This window comes from Eretmochelys imbricata, chromosome 1, assembly GCF_965152235.1.
Source record: "Eretmochelys imbricata isolate rEreImb1 chromosome 1, rEreImb1.hap1, whole genome shotgun sequence".
NCBI classification, from domain to species: domain Eukaryota; kingdom Metazoa; phylum Chordata; order Testudines; family Cheloniidae; genus Eretmochelys; species Eretmochelys imbricata.
In genome coordinates, this window is record NC_135572.1 from 271,867,440 (window position 1) to 271,887,226 (window position 19,787).

General features: G+C 45.1%; 5 protein-coding genes across 5 annotated transcripts; 3 read left to right on the plus strand and 2 right to left on the minus strand.

Moving 5' to 3' along the window:
- Positions 1–716: 716 nt before the first annotated feature.
- LOC144259418 (histone H1-like) lies at positions 717–1,721 on the plus strand. Its single transcript, XM_077807633.1, has one exon. It carries the CDS (start codon positions 750–752, stop codon positions 1,383–1,385), a length of 636 nt encoding a protein of 211 aa, XP_077663759.1. The 5' UTR covers positions 717–749; the 3' UTR covers positions 1,386–1,721.
- Positions 1,722–7,297: 5,576 nt separating this feature from the next.
- Positions 7,298–7,829, plus strand: LOC144259419 (histone H4). The gene has a single exon (XM_077807634.1). It carries the CDS (start codon positions 7,354–7,356, stop codon positions 7,663–7,665), a length of 312 nt encoding a protein of 103 aa, XP_077663760.1. The 5' UTR covers positions 7,298–7,353; the 3' UTR covers positions 7,666–7,829.
- Positions 7,830–8,860: 1,031 nt separating this feature from the next.
- Positions 8,861–9,436, plus strand: LOC144259420 (histone H3). Its single transcript, XM_077807635.1, has one exon. It carries the CDS (start codon positions 8,940–8,942, stop codon positions 9,348–9,350), a length of 411 nt encoding a protein of 136 aa, XP_077663761.1. The 5' UTR covers positions 8,861–8,939; the 3' UTR covers positions 9,351–9,436.
- Positions 9,437–10,105: 669 nt separating this feature from the next.
- Positions 10,106–10,702, minus strand: LOC144259421 (histone H3). Its single transcript, XM_077807636.1, has one exon. It carries the CDS (start codon positions 10,621–10,623, stop codon positions 10,213–10,215), a length of 411 nt encoding a protein of 136 aa, XP_077663762.1. The 5' UTR covers positions 10,624–10,702; the 3' UTR covers positions 10,106–10,212.
- Positions 10,703–11,733: 1,031 nt separating this feature from the next.
- LOC144259422 (histone H4) lies at positions 11,734–12,267 on the minus strand. The gene has a single exon (XM_077807637.1). The coding sequence runs from the start codon at positions 12,209–12,211 to the stop codon at positions 11,900–11,902; it is 312 nt and encodes a 103-aa protein (XP_077663763.1). The 5' UTR covers positions 12,212–12,267; the 3' UTR covers positions 11,734–11,899.
- Between the last annotated feature and the right edge of the window lie 7,520 nt (positions 12,268–19,787).

Consider the following 19,787-nt stretch of genomic DNA (forward strand, 5'->3'; position numbering starts at 1 on the left):
TGAACTTTACAAAATAATAATGACATCTTGTTTATCTTCTATTAAAATAGCAAAAAAGGTACATCACAACTACTTTTATATACAATTCCTGGAACATAAACATCCTTCCTGAGGTATTTGATCAGCTCTCTGTTGTTTTCTATAATGGATTTTTTCAACAGAATTAAGTGTTTTAGGGGGTAGAATATTTGGTTAAGAGAGCCAATTCTTAATCCTTATTCAAAGCACAAGGATGAGCTTGTGTTACTTTCTTCTTTTTGAAATCATTTTACACTGACAACATTACTTCAAATAACTGGCTTTGTACCTTGATTTGGAGAAAACCTTCTAAAGAATGAGATATAATTGTACATGTGATTTTATTGACAGTGATATGGTTTAAATTTACAACGAAAAACTAAAGTTTCTCTCTTCAGAGGTCTCTCCAACCCCAGGTCTCAGGATTTATTGGCATTTTTTTAGCTCATCTTTAGTCTCTCCTACTGGAAACTCTACTGAATGAAAATGCCCTGTTTCCCCTTCACCCAGCTAAGAAATAGGGTGATTTGGTGATAGATATTTAGCAAAAAATACCCCTTTTTAACTCCGAAGAAACACAGAGAGAGGAGAAGAGATCTGTTTGCTTTCAGTGGGGCGGGCTCTTTAATGCGCCAATCACAGAGCAGCTCCTCTCTATAAATACCAGCCGTCTGCCTTTCTCTACTCTTAGTTTTTTTTTCTTTTTCTGATTTTAGAAAACACGAATCACTATGTCGGAAACGGCGCCTGTCGCAGCTCCTGCTGTCTCCGGTCCTGGGGCAAAAACTTCTACTAAAAAACCGAAGAAGGCGGCAGGAGGCTCTAAAGCCCGTAAGCCTCCAGGTCCCAGCGTGACCGAGCTGATCACCAAGGCGGTGTCCGCTTCCAAGGAGCGCAAAGGGGTCTCGCTGGCCGCCCTTAAGAAGGCTCTGGCCGCCGGAGGGTACGATGTGGAAAAAAGCAACAGCCGCATCAAGCTCGGGCTCAAGAGCCTGGTGAGCAAGGGCACTTTGGTGCAGACCAAGGGTACTGGCGCATCTGGTTCTTTTAAACTCAACAAGAATCCGGATGAGACTAAGGAAAAGGCGTCCAAGAAAAAACCAGCGGCAAAGCCTAAGAAACCAGCTGCCAAGAAACCCAAAAAGGCTGCGGCCGTGAAAAAGAGCCCGAAAAAAGTCAAGAAGCCAGCAGCTGCCGCAGCCAAGAAGTCAGCCAAGAGCCCGAAAAAGGTGAAAGCTGCCGCCAAGCCTAAGAAGGCAGCCAAGAGCCCGGCTAAGACCAAAGCGGTGAAGCCCAAGGCGGCCAAGCCCAAGCCGACGAAGCCAAAAGCAACGAAGGCTAAGAAGGCAGCGCTCAAGAAGAAGTAAATGGGTTAGAAAGAAATTGGTCATACAGAGAAATCCAACGGCTCTTTTAAGAGCCACCCACCCTTTCCCAGAGGAGCTGAAACACCAGGTTCACCTCAGTAACCTCGTGCTGCTTTTCATGAGGCGCACAACTTTAAGAAACGAAAGTAATACAAAAGAGGGAGACATAAAGTGATCGGTTTCGTACATTTTCCTTCTTTGCCCGCGACAAGAAACAACATGGTATCCATTCTTTAAAATGCGGGATGCTGGTTCATTTATATTTTAGAGGAGTGTATTAAAATCGATCTAGAGGATCGGCCCAAATTCATGATTACTAGCAGCTAAAGAGGTTTTCTCCCCTACCCATTCAGAAAAAAACAAAAACAAAACAACCCTGAGAGGAACGAGCTTTAACAATCATGGTTATTGTGTAAGGGGAGGAAGGTGGCCATTCCTCGCACATCAGCTTCGGTTCGGACAGGATTTATTGTCTAGGAGGAGGGGAGAGTGAGAGGACAAGTGTGTGGGGGAAAACTGCGTGATCTACACTCTCTCTCTCTTCTGCCCAGCTGACAGTGGTGGGATCAGGATCAATCCCGTTGGTGGGTTTGAAAAGCCCGCGCTCTGCAAGGATTGGCCTGTGGCAACTCGTCCCCCCTTCTTTTATTGGGGGTAGGGAGAATCACTAGTTTCCCATGTAAATTGATACCTTCTCACACGGGGATTTTTGTTTATCTTCAAATGAGATTCGTCTGGCACTTACTTGGAAACCTTTATTCTCTGAAATGAGAGCACTACTAAGGAGGCGGGAGGGGGAGGGGGCATTTTTCAGTTTGTTCTCTCTTTCCTTGATTAATACCCGTTCTGTTCATACTCTCCTCCATCGCCACGTCCGCTTTCTATCCTTGTTTCTCTCCCGGGCTGTGCTTTCAGTCTTTTAACCAATTCTCTAGAAATCACATCTTACTGATGCTTCTCAGAATGACCTTCACCTGGATACATTAGGAATTCCCTAAGGGTTGGGAGGGACATTTATATCTAGTGTAAACCTCTGTTAGTTGGTCCAACTGATAACAACGGGTTGAGATTGATATCCAGTATGTGGACCTGCCGTTGGAGAAAAAGGAAACACATTTGTTTCAGAGGGTTTTACAGATATTTTCTTACAACACAAGAATGTTGAGATTCAGGAATCCTAGGTTTTATTCCAGACTCTAGAGGGGAGTGTTTTTTATAGTTAAAGACCCTTCTTCCCCTTTCCATCTTTAGTGTGACCCCCGTCTATAAAGGCCCTTCTAACTTGTTCATGTTCTAGTCCTCCCCCTTCACCATCTCTTGTCTCCTGCTCCCTCACCAAGCTCCTCACCCCTCTGTATTCCAGTTAGAAAAGTGGTTCTCACACTTTTGTACTGGTGACCCCTTTCACATAGCAAGCCTCTGAGTGCGACACCGCCTCCCTTATAAATTAAAAACACATTTAAATATATTTAACACCATTATAAATGCTGGAGGAAAAGCGGGGTTTGGGATGGAGGCTGACAGCTCACGGCCCCACAGGTAATAAGCTCATGACTCACTGAAGGGTCCCAGCCCCCAGTTTGAGAACCCCTGAGTTAGAATATATACTCCTTCATCATGCCTGCGTGCCAAAAATGGGGGCATGGAAACTACAGAAAAGACAATCTCCCTGCTTTAATTTCCAGTGCCTGAAACCATAGTGATCCTTGGTAGATGCCAGGAGTTTTTGCAGGGGAAGTTCTGCTCAACTGTCTGAGGGGGGACAATAGTAAGGGAAGCCAAACTTCAGACAATTTAGTTGCCAAAGGAAAAATGCTCTGCTGAACATGTACGGATTGAGAGTTTTCAGAGTCTAACAACTTGGCCACACTGGGGTAGATGTTCATGGGGATAACAAAAAGGATATCCCTGACACTTTTGTGGCCAATCTGCTTAACGTTAAGTATGTACCTTAAAGCATGGAGGAGCTTAAGCATCTCAAGACAACAACTGTGAGAACATTTTAATGTGGGCAATACAATGTATTTTCCGCCAACCTTGACCAATGGCTGAACTTTTTCTTTGTGGCAATTATATTGATGTCAATGAGATTGCACTGGTGTAGACTATGAATGTTGTGATGTGCAATTGATGCACTCTGCCAGAATTAAATAAGGTTTGGGGTTGACAAGCCCATTATTATACATCCGTTTAACATTTTTTATTAAAGATATAGAATAGGAAAAAGCAGTTCAAACATAGAAATGTAAAATATTAAACAAGGCTTGAATTTTAACAATATCCTTTGTTCTCTTTCCCTTTAGCTGGAGAGAGTTTTAGAAGGAAAACCCCTGTGATGGTATCAAAGATGGTAATAAATGTCCTTTTGGGGAGAAGAGAAGAAGTTTGTTGACATGGGCTGGAGCTGTTGTTGTTAAAGTCCAAACCCATTTCATCCAAGGTGGTGTATACAATTCAGCTGGAGCTGCTAGATGTCAATGTTATCTGTGTTCCTCTCTCTGGCCAGGTCTGGTAGACATCACAGTCTCAGGATGAGGATGATGAAGGGCAAGGGTCACAGGTGATGACAGCCATGATGCTGAAACTTGCTTCAGAGGCCTCTGTCTATTCCACACACAGCCAAATCTTTTTCTTTCAGGACCCAAAAAAGAGAATGATGAGTAGAATAGCCAATCCCCTCATAATTTTGACCGCCATTTAGGCCTAATATCTGACACACCAATTTTGGTTCATTGATTTATGGATCCACATTCTCTTGTTTACCAAGCAAGATCTTAAAACAGATATTGAAATATACCAGTAGACCTTTTAATGTAAACTAATTCAGTCTTTCTGCCTCCTTTTCAGACCTTATGCCATCAAAATTTGTTGTTATAGGTTATTGTGGCAACTTATTAATATTTACATACATTTTACAGAGAGCTCACAATTACGTCAATTTCTTGGCCTAATTCTCAAAATACCCCCATCCTATTTTTAAAAGGGCAGCTCACCTTTCTACCATTACAAAGTTGATATATATACTTTTTTAAAAAAACAACAAGGAGTCTGGTGGCACCTTAAAAACTAACAGATTTATTTGGGCATAAGCTTTCGTGGGTAAAAAAACACTTCTTCTTGGATCGAATCCTTGTATTAAAGACACAGAAAAGGAAGAAAAAGTTAAAGTATTTGAAAAGTAAAATATTAATAAGTAAGGCTTTCACTTTAACAACATCCCTTTTTCCCTTTCCCTGCATCTGTAGCCAGTGTTTAAAGGAAAAACACAAACAAAACCAAACCATCTAAACCTTGTTTGACAGTCTCTTTGATTATAGTAAAGATGGTAACTACTGTCCCTTAGGGAAAAGACAAGTTAGTTGAGATTGGCTGGCGCTGTTTTTGTTGCTGTTGCTACAGTTGTAAAAATCTGATCTCATTTCCTAGAAGACTGTCAGGGTTCCCTCCCCGCTCTGAACTTTGGGGTACAGATGTGGGGACCCGCATGAAAGCCCCCCTAAGCTTATTTCTACCAGCTTAGATTAAAAACTTCCCCAAAGCACAAATCCTTTGTCCTTGGACGGTATGCTGCCACCACCAAGTGATTTAGACAAAGAATCAGGGAAAGGACCACTTGGAGTTCCTATTCCCCCAAAATATCCCCAAGCCCCTTTCCTGGGGAGGCTTGAGAATAATATCCTAACCGATTGTTTCCAAAGTGAGCACAGATCAACCCCCCTGGGTCTTAGGGCATTGAAAAAAATCAATCAGGTTTTTTTAAAAAGGTAAAAGAATCACCTCTGTAAAATCAGGGTGGAAGATAACTTTACAGGCTAACAAAAGATTCAAAAACACAGCAGAACTCCCTCTAGGCTTAGTTTCAAAGTTACAAAATACAGGAATACACCTCCCTCTAGCAAAGGGAAAATGCACAAGCTAAAACAAAAGATAATCTAATGCGCCTTGCCTTACTTACTCTTTTTGCAATATTGAGACTCATTTTAGGATGGTTTATAGGAGAAGGAGTTTTCTGACCTGATGCTTCTCTGCTTCCCAAGAGAACACACACAAACTAAGCCCCTCCCCCAAGATTTGAAAGTATTTTCTTTCCCCATTGGTCCTTTTGGTCAGGTGCCAACCAGGTTATCTGAGCTTCTTAACCCCTTACAGGTAAGAAGGAATCCTAGGCTACCCTTAGATGTATGGTTATGACAAAGACAAAACAAGAAAAATGTGCACAAAAGGGGAAAGAAAATAAGAGCAAAGATAGAAAATGTATCTTCTGTCTTTGGTATTGACTTTCACTTACAACCTCACTTTTGGAAAACCACAGGAAGAGCACATGGTCTTACCTGCCACTCTGAGACCTGGCAAACTTGTACTAGCATCAAGTTTTTTAGGGTATGACATTTAGCTGCCTATTTCAAGTCACAGACTTTCAGTTGCACAATATGCAGTCCTGGTCAGTGTTGGGATTATCTGAAATAATTAATAAGGGAAACCTCTATGTTTCCCATTTGTTAGAACTCCTACTTTGCAAACATATCTATGTGCAATTGAAGTTCTGCCGGCTTCTTGTAGTGTTCTCTCTTTGTTCAGGGAGAAATAACCTGGTATTCAGAGTACTAGTAATCCTCCTGTGAGACTGAGAGGCATGAACAAAAGGTATCTATTTAAAAATAATCATCAGTAGTAAATAGGAAAAGTAACCAGAATGTTGTATCGTTTAAAACTCCTGCGGCTTAAAAAACAACAACAACAACAACGTCCATCAGAGGACAGTAGAGGATAAGGAATGAGAAAGGGCGACAAGTTTTTCAACGGCTTTTGAGAACCCCTTTCAGATAACGTCCACCCATGCTTTCCAAAGATATGAGGGCTCCTACTAAACGGGTACAGTGTAGCCTTTGCGTTGCCACACGTGCAGGTATAAACTCCTTTTCTAAGTATTGCCCCCGAGCCCCCCCTTTGCATCTAAGCAATTCAGAAGCTGACCCCTTCCCAACACGAAACAATGATTTCTGCCTCTGAGGTAGAGGAACGAGTTCCTTTCTCTGGAATGGGAAAGCAGGCTGGTTTTGTGAGCGATTATTTCTGCAGTCGTTTTTATGCATTAGTCACACTGTGACTGTGTCACATGTACTGTGAAAGAAACAGTAAGAATGAGCATACCACCAAATGAACAAATTTAAGGAATGGAAGAAAAAAATGCGGTGTCCCCCGCTTTATCTTCTGATGAAGAAATGTGCACGTTTCGTTCACATTAACCCTCCCTGTACAGCCTTTGGAAAACACAGGGGAGAGACGATGCGTCCGGAAACCTGATTGGTCAGATTTTGATGCAGTCTGTAAATGTTTGAAAATCAGAGGATGGTTTAAAAAAAAAAGCCACAAATATGAAGATCTCTGGATGGAAGACCCTCCAGAAAGGAAGATCATAAGCTAAGGACAAATACAAAGTTCAGCTGGGAAGTGGCTCTTATTTTGCACAATTCACAGAGACGGGCGATATTGCCAGAAACCGCAAGGTTGCATTACAATCCTAATTGCTGCAAGCAGGACTTTTTCGTGGATTCTAAGGCCAGAAGGGATCATTGTGACCATCTAGTTTTGACAGTGTGTCTCGGTATTACAAACGAAAGACTTATCCTGGATCGGATCGAATCTATCTATTTTAGCTTCCTTCTTTAATTCAAATCTAGAGCAGCGTACCCCTGCCACCAACGGCGGGTGGGCTGGGAAGGGAGAGGAGAGGAGAGGAGGGACAGCAAACTCACTAACCCGCCTCTTTTCTTCCGAAGCACGCCTTATGCAGGCATCGGCAACCGGAGGAGGGGGAGTTCGGTGGAAAACAGGGCCAAGGCTCCACCCCTTTTCTTGAGAGTTCTCAAACAGGTCGGCTCCCAGACCATATACGGAGAGTAGAACGAGCCGAAGCAACTTGCTCGTTCTGGTTTTCTGAGAGCGGTGGTTCTAAGGTCGTAGCATTATGTCTGGTCGCGGCAAAGGTGGTAAGGGCTTGGGAAAGGGGGGCGCTAAGCGCCATCGCAAGGTGCTCCGTGATAACATTCAGGGTATCACGAAGCCGGCTATTCGTCGTTTGGCGCGCCGTGGTGGCGTAAAGCGTATTTCTGGCTTGATCTATGAAGAAACCCGAGGAGTGCTGAAAGTGTTTTTAGAGAACGTGATCCGTGACGCTGTCACTTACACTGAACATGCCAAGCGAAAGACTGTGACTGCTATGGACGTAGTTTATGCTCTGAAACGCCAGGGTCGCACTCTCTACGGCTTCGGGGGCTAAGTTTCCATCCGGCTTTAAAGTTGAAACATCCTCAAAACCACAAAGGCTCTTTCAAGAGCCACCCACATTTTCACAACGAGAGCTTAATTACTAGTCTGGTTTTGAAATTGCAGAGTGTGTGTGTATATGCGCGCGCGCGCGATAAATTATGTGTATTTTGTTAAGTTTTTGGAATGTTTTATTTTCTCACTTTACCTAAATCATAGATCACGTGGAAAGAGAAGGATTAATGTTCTTTCGCTGCAGAGGGGAGGGGGGACTAAACCCCGTGGTCAAAAGCTTTATGGCCGACCTTTATGCTCAGACAAAATCTGTTTTGTCAGCTCCCCGGATAACGAGAGGCAGAACAGCGTGGGGTTCGCGGGAAGACCTTTCTGCTGCCTTACCCGCGTCGTGATAGCTCGAGAAACAATTGATGGGTAAAATGCAATAACGTCCACTCTGACTAAAAACACTAGTGTCCGTTTTGGTTCCTCCCGCATTTGGGGAGGACAAAAGAGATTTCCCGCTTTGTTCCACAAGGCCCCCTATTTCATACACACTTTTTCATTTTGGTGGAGAAGATATGGGGGGCATGAGAAGATGTCAATCGAGAACATATGTAAGAATTACAATTGATAAGTGACCTTTGGTGGCCTCTGAAGCTCAAGGCAGGACTGAAGGAGAGTAAAGAGGTCCTTCCTTCATAAGGAGTCAAGCGCTGTCACCTTCTAAAAGCCGATAAATTAGCACACGAAGAGACTTTCCTATGTAGTCAACACATCCTGTGGTTTCAGTGTTACCTTCCGGGGATTCGTGCTCGTGCAAGTTGTTCATATGTAAGATACCGAACATCATTCACGCTTCTTCGCAGTACTGTATCAGAGATTTGGCCCGTTTGGAAGTGAAATATGAGACGACGAGCCACTTCTTTAAAAGAGAGAGAGGTAGAAGGTGAGGGAGGGAGCGGCGGAGTTTCAGAGAGAGGGGGGAACCGCAAGAATCGGACTATGGGGACATCCAGAGAGCGCGAGTTTAGTGACCTGACCGTTAAAAGCCAGTTTGGGCGAGACTTGTCCTGCCGACGCTGGGGGGTGGGGAAGGGCGGGTCGGATGTTTCGCTGCACAAGCGCGGGCTTTTCAAATGTTCAAATTGTCCAATGATAGCTGTCTCCACGTCAACAACGAATCAGAAAGGAGCACTGGGCTATATATACCACCCGAGCCGGGGGGCTCTGCCTTACTTTGTTCTTTTGCGCTGTTTCTCTCAGAGTTGTGATTGAGGGTTGCTGAGAATGGCCCGGACCAAGCAAACCGCCCGTAAATCCACCGGTGGCAAAGCCCCCCGTAAGCAGTTGGCCACTAAAGCTGCCCGGAAGAGCGCTCCTGCTACTGGGGGAGTGAAGAAACCCCATCGCTATCGACCCGGCACCGTGGCCCTGCGAGAGATCCGCCGCTACCAGAAATCCACCGAGCTGCTCATCCGCAAGCTGCCCTTCCAGCGCCTGGTGCGTGAAATCGCCCAGGACTTCAAGACCGACTTGCGCTTCCAGAGCTCGGCCGTTATGGCCCTGCAGGAGGCCAGCGAAGCCTACTTGGTGGGGCTCTTTGAGGACACCAACCTGTGTGCTATTCACGCCAAGAGAGTCACTATCATGCCCAAAGACATCCAGTTAGCTCGGCGTATCCGAGGCGAGAGAGCTTAAAAGTTACACCCACCACCTTTTGGCAACTAGGAAACCATTACGAAAGATCCAAAGGCTCTTTTAAGAGCCACCACATTCACATTCAAAAGAAGCTGTAACACAGTCGTCTTTTGTGCAGCCTCAATCGTCATACTTGCGAATCAGGTTTATGTAAGAAAAAAAAAAAACGCTGAGAAAACCACATAACATTGCAACCCGATCCTTGTCGAAATTGCTGTCTCCCCGAAATACATCCTCCTGCACTTAACTCTTCTTGTGAGTTTGGTTTCTGCTATGTGTGTCTCACATCGTGCCGTCTGTTGCGTGAGCTCGTCTAAGGATGGCGCTTAGAATGCTCTTCAGATTTTCCATATCCAGCCGTAGCCCTGAGATAGGTGTGCCTGTCTTCCACTGGTTTGTGTACATTGTTTTGTGGTTTAGGCAGGAGATGACAGAATGCCTACCGTGAGGCAGTAGTGCGCATAACTAGAGGTAGAAATGTAGGTGCCTATGGGATTTTTCTCCTAACAGTTTAAAGAACATAAAAGAATACAAACCTCGTGTGTTAGTCAGTGGCAGTGACATGTTCAAACAAGCCTCGTTAAAACACCCACCGCCCCAAAACAGGAACAAATCATGCAAAAAACTCAATTTACATTTGATTAGTAATTTGAAATATAAAGTGACATTTTCTCATTACAGGCAATACAGTTAGAATCTTAAGATTTCAAAGGATATTGATACACAATTTTATGACTGTCAAGGGTGCACAAATAACGAGTGCGTTGCAGCTTCTTTTGAATGTGAATGTGGTGGCTCTTAAAAGAGCCTTTGGATCTTTCGTAATGGTTTCCTAGTTGCCAAAAGGTGGTGGGTGTAACTTTTAAGCTCTCTCGCCTCGGATACGCCGAGCTAACTGGATGTCTTTGGGCATGATAGTGACTCTCTTGGCGTGAATAGCACACAGGTTGGTGTCCTCAAAGAGCCCCACCAAGTAGGCTTCGCTGGCCTCCTGCAGGGCCATAACGGCCGAGCTCTGGAAGCGCAAGTCGGTCTTGAAGTCCTGGGCGATTTCACGCACCAGGCGCTGGAAGGGCAGCTTGCGGATGAGCAGCTCGGTGGATTTCTGGTAGCGGCGGATCTCTCGCAGGGCCACGGTGCCGGGTCGATAGCGATGGGGTTTCTTCACTCCCCCAGTAGCAGGAGCGCTCTTCCGGGCAGCTTTAGTGGCCAACTGCTTACGGGGGGCTTTGCCACCGGTGGATTTACGGGCGGTTTGCTTGGTCCGGGCCATTCTCAGCAACCCTCAATCACAACTCTGAGAGAAACAGCGCAAAAGAACAAAGTAAGGCAGAGCCCCCCGGCTCGGGTGGTATATATAGCCCAGTGCTCCTTTCTGATTCGTTGTTGACGTGGAGACAGCTATCATTGGACAATTTGAACATTTGAAAAGCCCGCGCTTGTGCAGCGAAACATCCGACCCGCCCTTCCCCACCCCCCAGCGTCGGCGGGACAAGTCTCGCCCAAACTGGCTTTTAACGGTCAGGTCACTAAACTCGCGCTCTCTGGATGTCCCCATAGTCCGATTCTTGCGGTTCCCCCCTCTCTCTGAAACTCCGCCGCTCCCTCCCTCACCTTCTACCTCTCTCTCTTTTAAAGAGGTGGCTCGTCGTCTCATATTTCACTTCCAAACGGGCCAAATCTCTGATACAGTACTGCGAAGAAGCGTGAATGATGTTCGGTATCTTACATATGAACAACTTGCACGAGCACGAATCCCCGGAAGGTAACACTGAAACCACAGGATGTGTTGACTACATAGGAAAGTCTCTTCGTGTGCTAATTTATCGGCTTTTAGAAGGTGACAGCGCTTGACTCCTTATGAAGGAAGGACCTCTTTACTCTCCTTCAGTCCTGCCTTGAGCTTCAGAGGCCACCAAAGGTCACTTATCAATTGTAATTCTTACATATGTTCTCGATTGACATCTTCTTATGCCCCCCATATCTTCTCCACCAAAATGAAAAAGTGTGTATGAAATAGGGGGCCTTGTGGAACAAAGCGGGAAATCTCTTTTGTCCTCCCCAAATGCGGGAGGAACCAAAACGGACACTAGTGTTTTTAGTCAGAGTGGACGTTATTGCATTTTACCCATCAATTGTTTCTCGAGCTATCACGACGCGGGTAAGGCAGCAGAAAGGTCTTCCCGCGAACCCCACGCTGTTCTGCCTCTCGTTATCCGGGGAGCTGACAAAACAGATTTTGTCTGAGCATAAAGGTCGGCCATAAAGCTTTTGACCACGGGGTTTAGTCCCCCCTCCCCTCTGCAGCGAAAGAACATTAATCCTTCTCTTTCCACGTGATCTATGATTTAGGTAAAGTGAGAAAATAAAACATTCCAAAAACTTAACAAAATACACATAATTTATCGCGCGCGCGCATATACACACACACACACACTGCAATTTCAAAACCAGACTAGTAATTAAGCTCTCGTTGTGAAAATGTGGGTGGCTCTTAAAAGAGCCTTTGTGGTTTTGAGGATGTTTCAACTTTAAAGCCGGATGGAAACTTAGCCCCCGAAGCCGTAGAGAGTGCGACCCTGGCGTTTCAGAGCATAAACTACGTCCATAGCAGTCACAGTCTTTCGCTTGGCATGTTCAGTGTAAGTGACAGCGTCACGGATCACGTTCTCTAAAAACACTTTCAGCACTCCTCGGGTTTCTTCATAGATCAAGCCAGAAATACGCTTTACGCCACCACGGCGCGCCAAACGACGAATAGCCGGCTTCGTGATACCCTGAATGTTATCACGGAGCACCTTGCGATGGCGCTTAGCGCCCCCCTTTCCCAAGCCCTTACCACCTTTGCCGCGACCAGACATAATGCTACGACCTTAGAACCACCGCTCTCAGAAAACCAGAACGAGCAAGTTGCTTCGGCTCGTTCTACTCTCCGTATATGGTCTGGGAGCCGACCTGTTTGAGAACTCTCAAGAAAAGGGGTGGAGCCTTGGCCCTGTTTTCCACCGAACTCCCCCTCCTCCGGTTGCCGATGCCTGCATAAGGCGTGCTTCGGAAGAAAAGAGGCGGGTTAGTGAGTTTGCTGTCCCTCCTCTCCTCTCCTCTCCCTTCCCAGCCCACCCGCCGTTGGTGGCAGGGGTACGCTGCTCTAGATTTGAATTAAAGAAGGAAGCTAAAATAGATAGATTCGATCCGATCCAGGATAAGTCTTTCGTTTGTAATACCGAGACACACTGTCAAAACTAGATGGTCACAATGATCCCTTCTGGCCTTAGAATCCACGAAAAAGTCCTGCTTGCAGCAATTAGGATTGTAATGCAACCTTGCGGTTTCTGGCAATATCGCCCGTCTCTGTGAATTGTGCAAAATAAGAGCCACTTCCCAGCTGAACTTTGTATTTGTCCTTAGCTTATGATCTTCCTTTCTGGAGGGTCTTCCATCCAGAGATCTTCATATTTGTGGCTTTTTTTTTTTTTTTTTAAACCATCCTCTGATTTTCAAACATTTACAGACTGCATCAAAATCTGACCAATCAGGTTTCCGGACGCATCGTCTCTCCCCTGTGTTTTCCAAAGGCTGTACAGGGAGGGTTAATGTGAACGAAACGTGCACATTTCTTCATCAGAAGATAAAGCGGGGGACACCGCATTTTTTTCTTCCATTCCTTAAATTTGTTCATTTGGTGGTATGCTCATTCTTACTGTTTCTTTCACAGTACATGTGACACAGTCACAGTGTGACTAATGCATAAAAACGACTGCAGAAATAATCGCTCACAAAACCAGCCTGCTTTCCCATTCCAGAGAAAGGAACTCGTTCCTCTACCTCAGAGGCAGAAATCATTGTTTCGTGTTGGGAAGGGGTCAGCTTCTGAATTGCTTAGATGCAAAGGGGGGGCTCGGGGGCAATACTTAGAAAAGGAGTTTATACCTGCACGTGTGGCAACGCAAAGGCTACACTGTACCCGTTTAGTAGGAGCCCTCATATCTTTGGAAAGCATGGGTGGACGTTATCTGAAGGGGGTTCTCAAAAGCCGTTGAAAAACTTGTCGCCCTTTCTCATTCCTTATCCTCTACTGTCCTCTGATGGACGTTGTTGTTGTTGTTGTTTTTTAAGCCGCAGGAGTTTTAAACGATACAACATTCTGGTTACTTTTCCTATTTACTACTGATGATTATTTTTAAATAGATACCTTTTGTTCATGCCTCTCAGTCTCACAGGAGGATTACTAGTACTCTGAATACCAGGTTATTTCTCCCTGAACAAAGAGAGAACACTACAAGAAGCCGGCAGAACTTCAATTGCACATAGATATGTTTGCAAAGTAGGAGTTCTAACAAATGGGAAACATAGAGGTTTCCCTTATTAATTATTTCAGATAATCCCAACACTGACCAGGACTGCATATTGTGCAACTGAAAGTCTGTGACTTGAAATAGGCAGCTAAATGTCATACCCTAAAAAACTTGATGCTAGTACAAGTTTGCCAGGTCTCAGAGTGGCAGGTAAGACCATGTGCTCTTCCTGTGGTTTTCCAAAAGTGAGGTTGTAAGTGAAAGTCAATACCAAAGACAGAAGATACATTTTCTATCTTTGCTCTTATTTTCTTTCCCCTTTTGTGCACATTTTTCTTGTTTTGTCTTTGTCATAACCATACATCTAAGGGTAGCCTAGGATTCCTTCTTACCTGTAAGGGGTTAAGAAGCTCAGATAACCTGGTTGGCACCTGACCAAAAGGACCAATGGGGAAAGAAAATACTTTCAAATCTTGGGGGAGGGGCTTAGTTTGTGTGTGTTCTCTTGGGAAGCAGAGAAGCATCAGGTCAGAAAACTCCTTCTCCTATAAACCATCCTAAAATGAGTCTCAATATTGCAAAAAGAGTAAGTAAGGCAAGGCGCATTAGATTATCTTTTGTTTTAGCTTGTGCATTTTCCCTTTGCTAGAGGGAGGTGTATTCCTGTATTTTGTAACTTTGAAACTAAGCCTAGAGGGAGTTCTGCTGTGTTTTTGAATCTTTTGTTAGCCTGTAAAGTTATCTTCCACCCTGATTTTACAGAGGTGATTCTTTTACCTTTTTAAAAAAACCTGATTGATTTTTTTCAATGCCCTAAGACCCAGGGGGGTTGATCTGTGCTCACTTTGGAAACAATCGGTTAGGATATTATTCTCAAGCCTCCCCAGGAAAGGGGCTTGGGGATATTTTGGGGGAATAGGAACTCCAAGTGGTCCTTTCCCTGATTCTTTGTCTAAATCACTTGGTGGTGGCAGCATACCGTCCAAGGACAAAGGATTTGTGCTTTGGGGAAGTTTTTAATCTAAGCTGGTAGAAATAAGCTTAGGGGGGCTTTCATGCGGGTCCCCACATCTGTACCCCAAAGTTCAGAGCGGGGAGGGAACCCTGACAGTCTTCTAGGAAATGAGATCAGATTTTTACAACTGTAGCAACAGCAACAAAAACAGCGCCAGCCAATCTCAACTAACTTGTCTTTTCCCTAAGGGACAGTAGTTACCATCTTTACTATAATCAAAGAGACTGTCAAACAAGGTTTAGACGGTTTGTTTTTGTTTGTGTTTTTCCTTTAAACACTGGCTACAGATGCAGGGAAAGGGAAAAAGGGATGTTGTTAAAGTGAAAGCCTTACTTATTAATATTTTACTTTTCAAATACTTTAACTTTTTCTTCCTTTTCTGTGTCTTTCATACAAGGATTTTTAATGGTGTTTGCCATGGTGCTAAGCATTTCTGAGTACCAAACCTGGTTTAAAACTGTTTAATGTTGGACAGTGACTGGGTCTTTGTAGCAGTGTATGCATGCACTCCCTGTCCCCTGATGCAGCAGGCGATGGGAGTGCTGACACCGTGTAACCATCTACCCGACTGTTTCAGACCTCGCCATGATAAGGCACAGTGGTCAGATTCAACACAGCTACCCTTGGGGTCAAGCCTGTGTGACCTAGTGGCCAGAGTCAAAGAAGCAGACCACCACCCAAGGGTGGGTAGCAGCAGGGATGATCGGGGGACCCGGTCCCTCCGTCTCCACTGGGTCCAGGCCCAAAGTCCTGTCAGCGGTGAGTGTGATCACCACCCAGTGAGCGGGGATCCTACTGCAACACGCTGATTCTCTTAAGGTGCGAGGCACCACTCACTACACCCCTCTAGGCCACTTCCTACAGTAAATCCCAAAGCCAGGGTCTGTTCATCATTGGGATCTCTGAGCTCCTTGGTACAGGTAGCTGGTTGGGACTCCAACTCCTGTCGACTGGTTGAGGGCAACCGATCTCCAGTCTGGGCCTCAGGCTCTCTGATTCCTGCAATCAAGGGCTGAAGTGGCTCCTGGACTGGCGCCTCCACCAAGTGTCCTTCCACCCTAGTGAGCTGGGCTTCTCTCCTTTATACTAGTGCAGCATTTGGAGCATGCCCCATCTGGTCTAAGGGGCGGCACTTCTGCCGCCCATAGTGTGGGATTAACCCTTTACTGCCTAGTGCGGGGTATGCACGCCCCATCACAGTCTTGTTAAGACATTGGACTCTTTGGGTCCATATATTCCATCTAAATTAATACAACAGGGCATCCTCTGCATATAACATCAACATGGAACCAAGTTATATGCCTGGGGTATCTGGATGAGACTGTATAGATATTGCCAGGGGCTCAAGAGCCAAATCAAAAAGTAATAGAGACAACAGTCACACTTGCCTGGTTCCTCTGAAAAGGCTGAAAATATTCAAGATCACTTTGCTGGTTGTGAGGAGAGAGGTTGGGGACTAATATAACAGTTGGATGTAGGAACTAAACATGGGTACAAATAAAAATTTTTGTAGAGTATAAAACATACCTCCAGCTTACCCTCTCAAAAGCATTTTCTGCAACTAAGGCTAAAACAGCTTGTGGTTCAGGGTCACCATATTTTACTGCTATCGTATGATACGATTAACTTTGTCAAAGGTTATCAGAGCCAAGAAGGTCTCTGACAAACCCAATTGATTTGGATGTATGATAGAGCCCAAAACCTTCTCCAGTCTCATTCCAGAACTTTTGCCACTACAGTATTCTGATACCACTATTAACAAGGGATATTGGCCTGCAGTTGGAACATAGTGTGGCATCTCACCATCTCTTCCTGGTTTAGGAATAACTAATATTAGGGCTTCCCTCAGCATATGAAGGAAGGATGCCTTCTAGAAGTGACTCATTAAACATTTCAATTATCTTGCCAGACAGAAGTTCAAGGAAATGTCTATAGAACTCAGTGGGGAACCTATCTGGGGCTGAGACTTTCCCCACTTTCATATTCTTAATCACCTCACTTAAGTCATCCTCAGTTAGGGGAGCATCAAGTTTTCCACACTGGCCTGCAGTAATTTGTGATAATGTAATATTTTTTAAAAAATCAATCCAAATAATCTGCGGAGGGGTTTGTACAGATCTTTGTAGAAATTAAAGAACTATTTATTATTCCCATTGGGTGAGGTACGTAATTTACCATGTTTATCACAAAAGACCATGATTCTACACACAGAGGCCTTTTGTCTTAGTTGATATGCCAGCAACTTGCTTGCTTTTTCACTCCATTTCCAGAAATACTACTCAGTCAAAATAGGGCGAGTTCAGCCTGTGCCAAGCGCAGCTCATTGAGTTCATATCTATAATTGATCAGGAATCACAACGAATCTGGAGATGGGGCTATGGCATAAGATGAGTCAAGCTCTTACTTTTTTTTCTTCAGGGCAATCAAATTTTCTTCATATTTCCTCTTCTTGGAAGTCATGAAACTAATAATTCTATCTCTCAAATAGGCCTTGAGAGTCTCCCACAACATCCTGCTAGAAGATGTTGAGGGTTTGTTTGTCTCCAGGAAAAGGCCAATTCCTTTTTCAATGTATATATTTTTAATGAGGATCTAATAAAAGAGAAGAATTAAATCTCCATCTACATGTCTGTTTCTTATGCAGTTCTGTTCCTATTTGAAGAGGGGCACAATCAGAAACAGCAACTGTATCAATGGAGGAATCAATTATATAATTAAGCAAGTCCCTGGAGAGCAAAAAGAAATCTATGTGGGAATAGAATCCTTGTACTGGAGAAAAGTATGAATAGCCCCTACCCTTTGAATGTATGTGCTGTCAGATATCAAATAGTCCCAGATCTTTAATATGTGTAAGGGGACTTTACTAAAATTAAGTGGGTTTTTTTTCGGTTGACTAGCTCCCAGTACCAAATGGAAGGGGAAGGATGGATTGAGAAATCAGGTCCCTGAGACTAACAGTCCCCAGGAGCAATGGGGAGAGGCCAATACTCCAGGTCAGCCTGATTGACAAGGCGGGCAGGTTAATGAGGGAGTCAGAAGACCAGGGGTGGGGGTGGGGCTGTCTCATCCTCCCTGTGAGCTGGAATTGCAGGGAACAGAGTGGGGCCAAGCTAAGGAGAGAGCAGGGGCCCGAGCTGAGCTGGAGAGCAGGGCCATGCCAGCCAGAGAGAACCAGAGCAGCACGCAGGGAGCAGATCCGTCCTGGGAGCAGGGCCACAACAACAAAAGCCAGAGAAGCAGCCCAGGGAGCAGGTCAGTGCTGGGAGCAGAGCCACAGAAGCAGCCCCGAGAGCAGATCTGTGCTGGGAGGAGAGCTGCAGTAATCAGAGCCAGAGGGGCCAGAGAAGCAGCCCAGGGAGCTGCACTGAGGCAGAGTGGAGTTGGGACTGGAGCAGTCTGAGCTGGGTGCGGTGAGCAGCTGGGGAGAGTGGGAAGGACCTTGGCAGTGGGCCCAGCGCAGGAAGACACCCCTAGCCGAGAGGCCTTGCAGGCCAGACTTGGAGGGGGATCGTAACCCCAACAGGGGGCTGACACAGGGAAGAAGAGTCCTGCCACCTAGAGCCTGAAGGCGTGTGGTCACCGCCAGAGTGAGTGACCTGCAGCATCCCTGCAGCACAGCCAGGGCCTGAGAAGGAGGCCTGGTACATGTGAGGAATAGACTGTGAACTTCCCTTACATTCCAGAGACACTGTTTGTGATGTCCCCATGCCACAGAGCGGGGTTATGTGTTTTACTTTAACCTTTCCCAGTTTTCCTTATTTTTCAAATTGATTGCTGTTTAATAAATTGTATCTGCTTTGAATTGTATTAAATGATCAGTGGGTCAGGGAAGCATCTGGTGCGGAGAGAGAACCCTGGAGTGGGGACACCCTAGCCCCATCCTAAGTGACCACTACAAGGTTGGGGGTCGAGCCCTCCCAGGAATCCTGGGCCCAGCCTTGTTGGAGTTACAAGGACTCTGCCACACAGGAGAGTGGAAGGGGATCCCTTGAGGTCAGGCAGGCCTCTGGGTAAAGGGAGTGAGAGCGAAGACTCAGATCCTTTCGCTAGCCCATTTCGCCGGGGTAATTTATAAGCCAGAAAAGTTCCCCATAATAGCAGGACCATTTCCCCGCTTACATATGCAATTCCAGGGCCATTCTACTTTTGGTTGATTTATGACCCTATAGGCAGATGTATCCACTTAAAGCACTAAATTAAAATCCCCAACAATTACAGTAGGGAGATGGGGTGCTCCATATAAAGAAGTTAAAAAAATATATTAGCAATGACTAGCTCAGATCTATTTCTGGCAACTTTAAGTATTAAAGATCTGCACTATCATCTGAAATTGACTCAGACACTGTTATTTCCAGTACTTTATGGAAGAAGATTGCTACCCCTCTGGATCTGCATGAGTAGTAACAAAACATTGCTTTTCCTACCCAGTCATGTTCTAATTTAGCAGCCTCATCTGTGATCAAGTGTGTCTTCTGCAAAAGAACTATATTGAACTGTGCTCTCTTTAATAATGAGAATGCTTTTATCCCCCTTATCCTTTGGAATTACATGGTGAACCCCTTTACATTCCAGGAAATAAAATTGAAATTCAGGATCATTTGGCTGGTTAAGAGATATTTTCATTATTATTATTTAAATGTGTGATCTTATGAGGGTGATGGAAAGTTTGTATCATTTTCTCTATTGAATTCCATCCTACTCCCTACACAGAATTCCAACGGGTGGTGAGGAGGGGGAGTATATGGATGAAATGCTTCATACATATATTTCACAGTTGTTGGATTACCTTGTCTGATGCTTGCCACTGTTGTAGGAGCAGCAGTGATCTGTATGCTCTGTATGACTATGCTACATATAACTTGTATGCTCAAAAGTTCTGTTACATTCCCTCGCCCCCCGCTGTTGTCTCCTCTCCCTTTTTGAATACCTGTGAAGTGGCTTTGCCCCTCCCCCTCCCTCCTGGAATGCTTGTGGGATGAATGGGCTGGTTGAACAGCTGGAAGATCAGAAGAGCTCCCAGGTAGACAAGGCATCTGGAACTCTAATTAGGCAGCACTCACACCCCCAGTGCATGGACACTGCATGGACACTGCCTGAGGTGCAGTGTGACCAATCGGACGTGGCCAA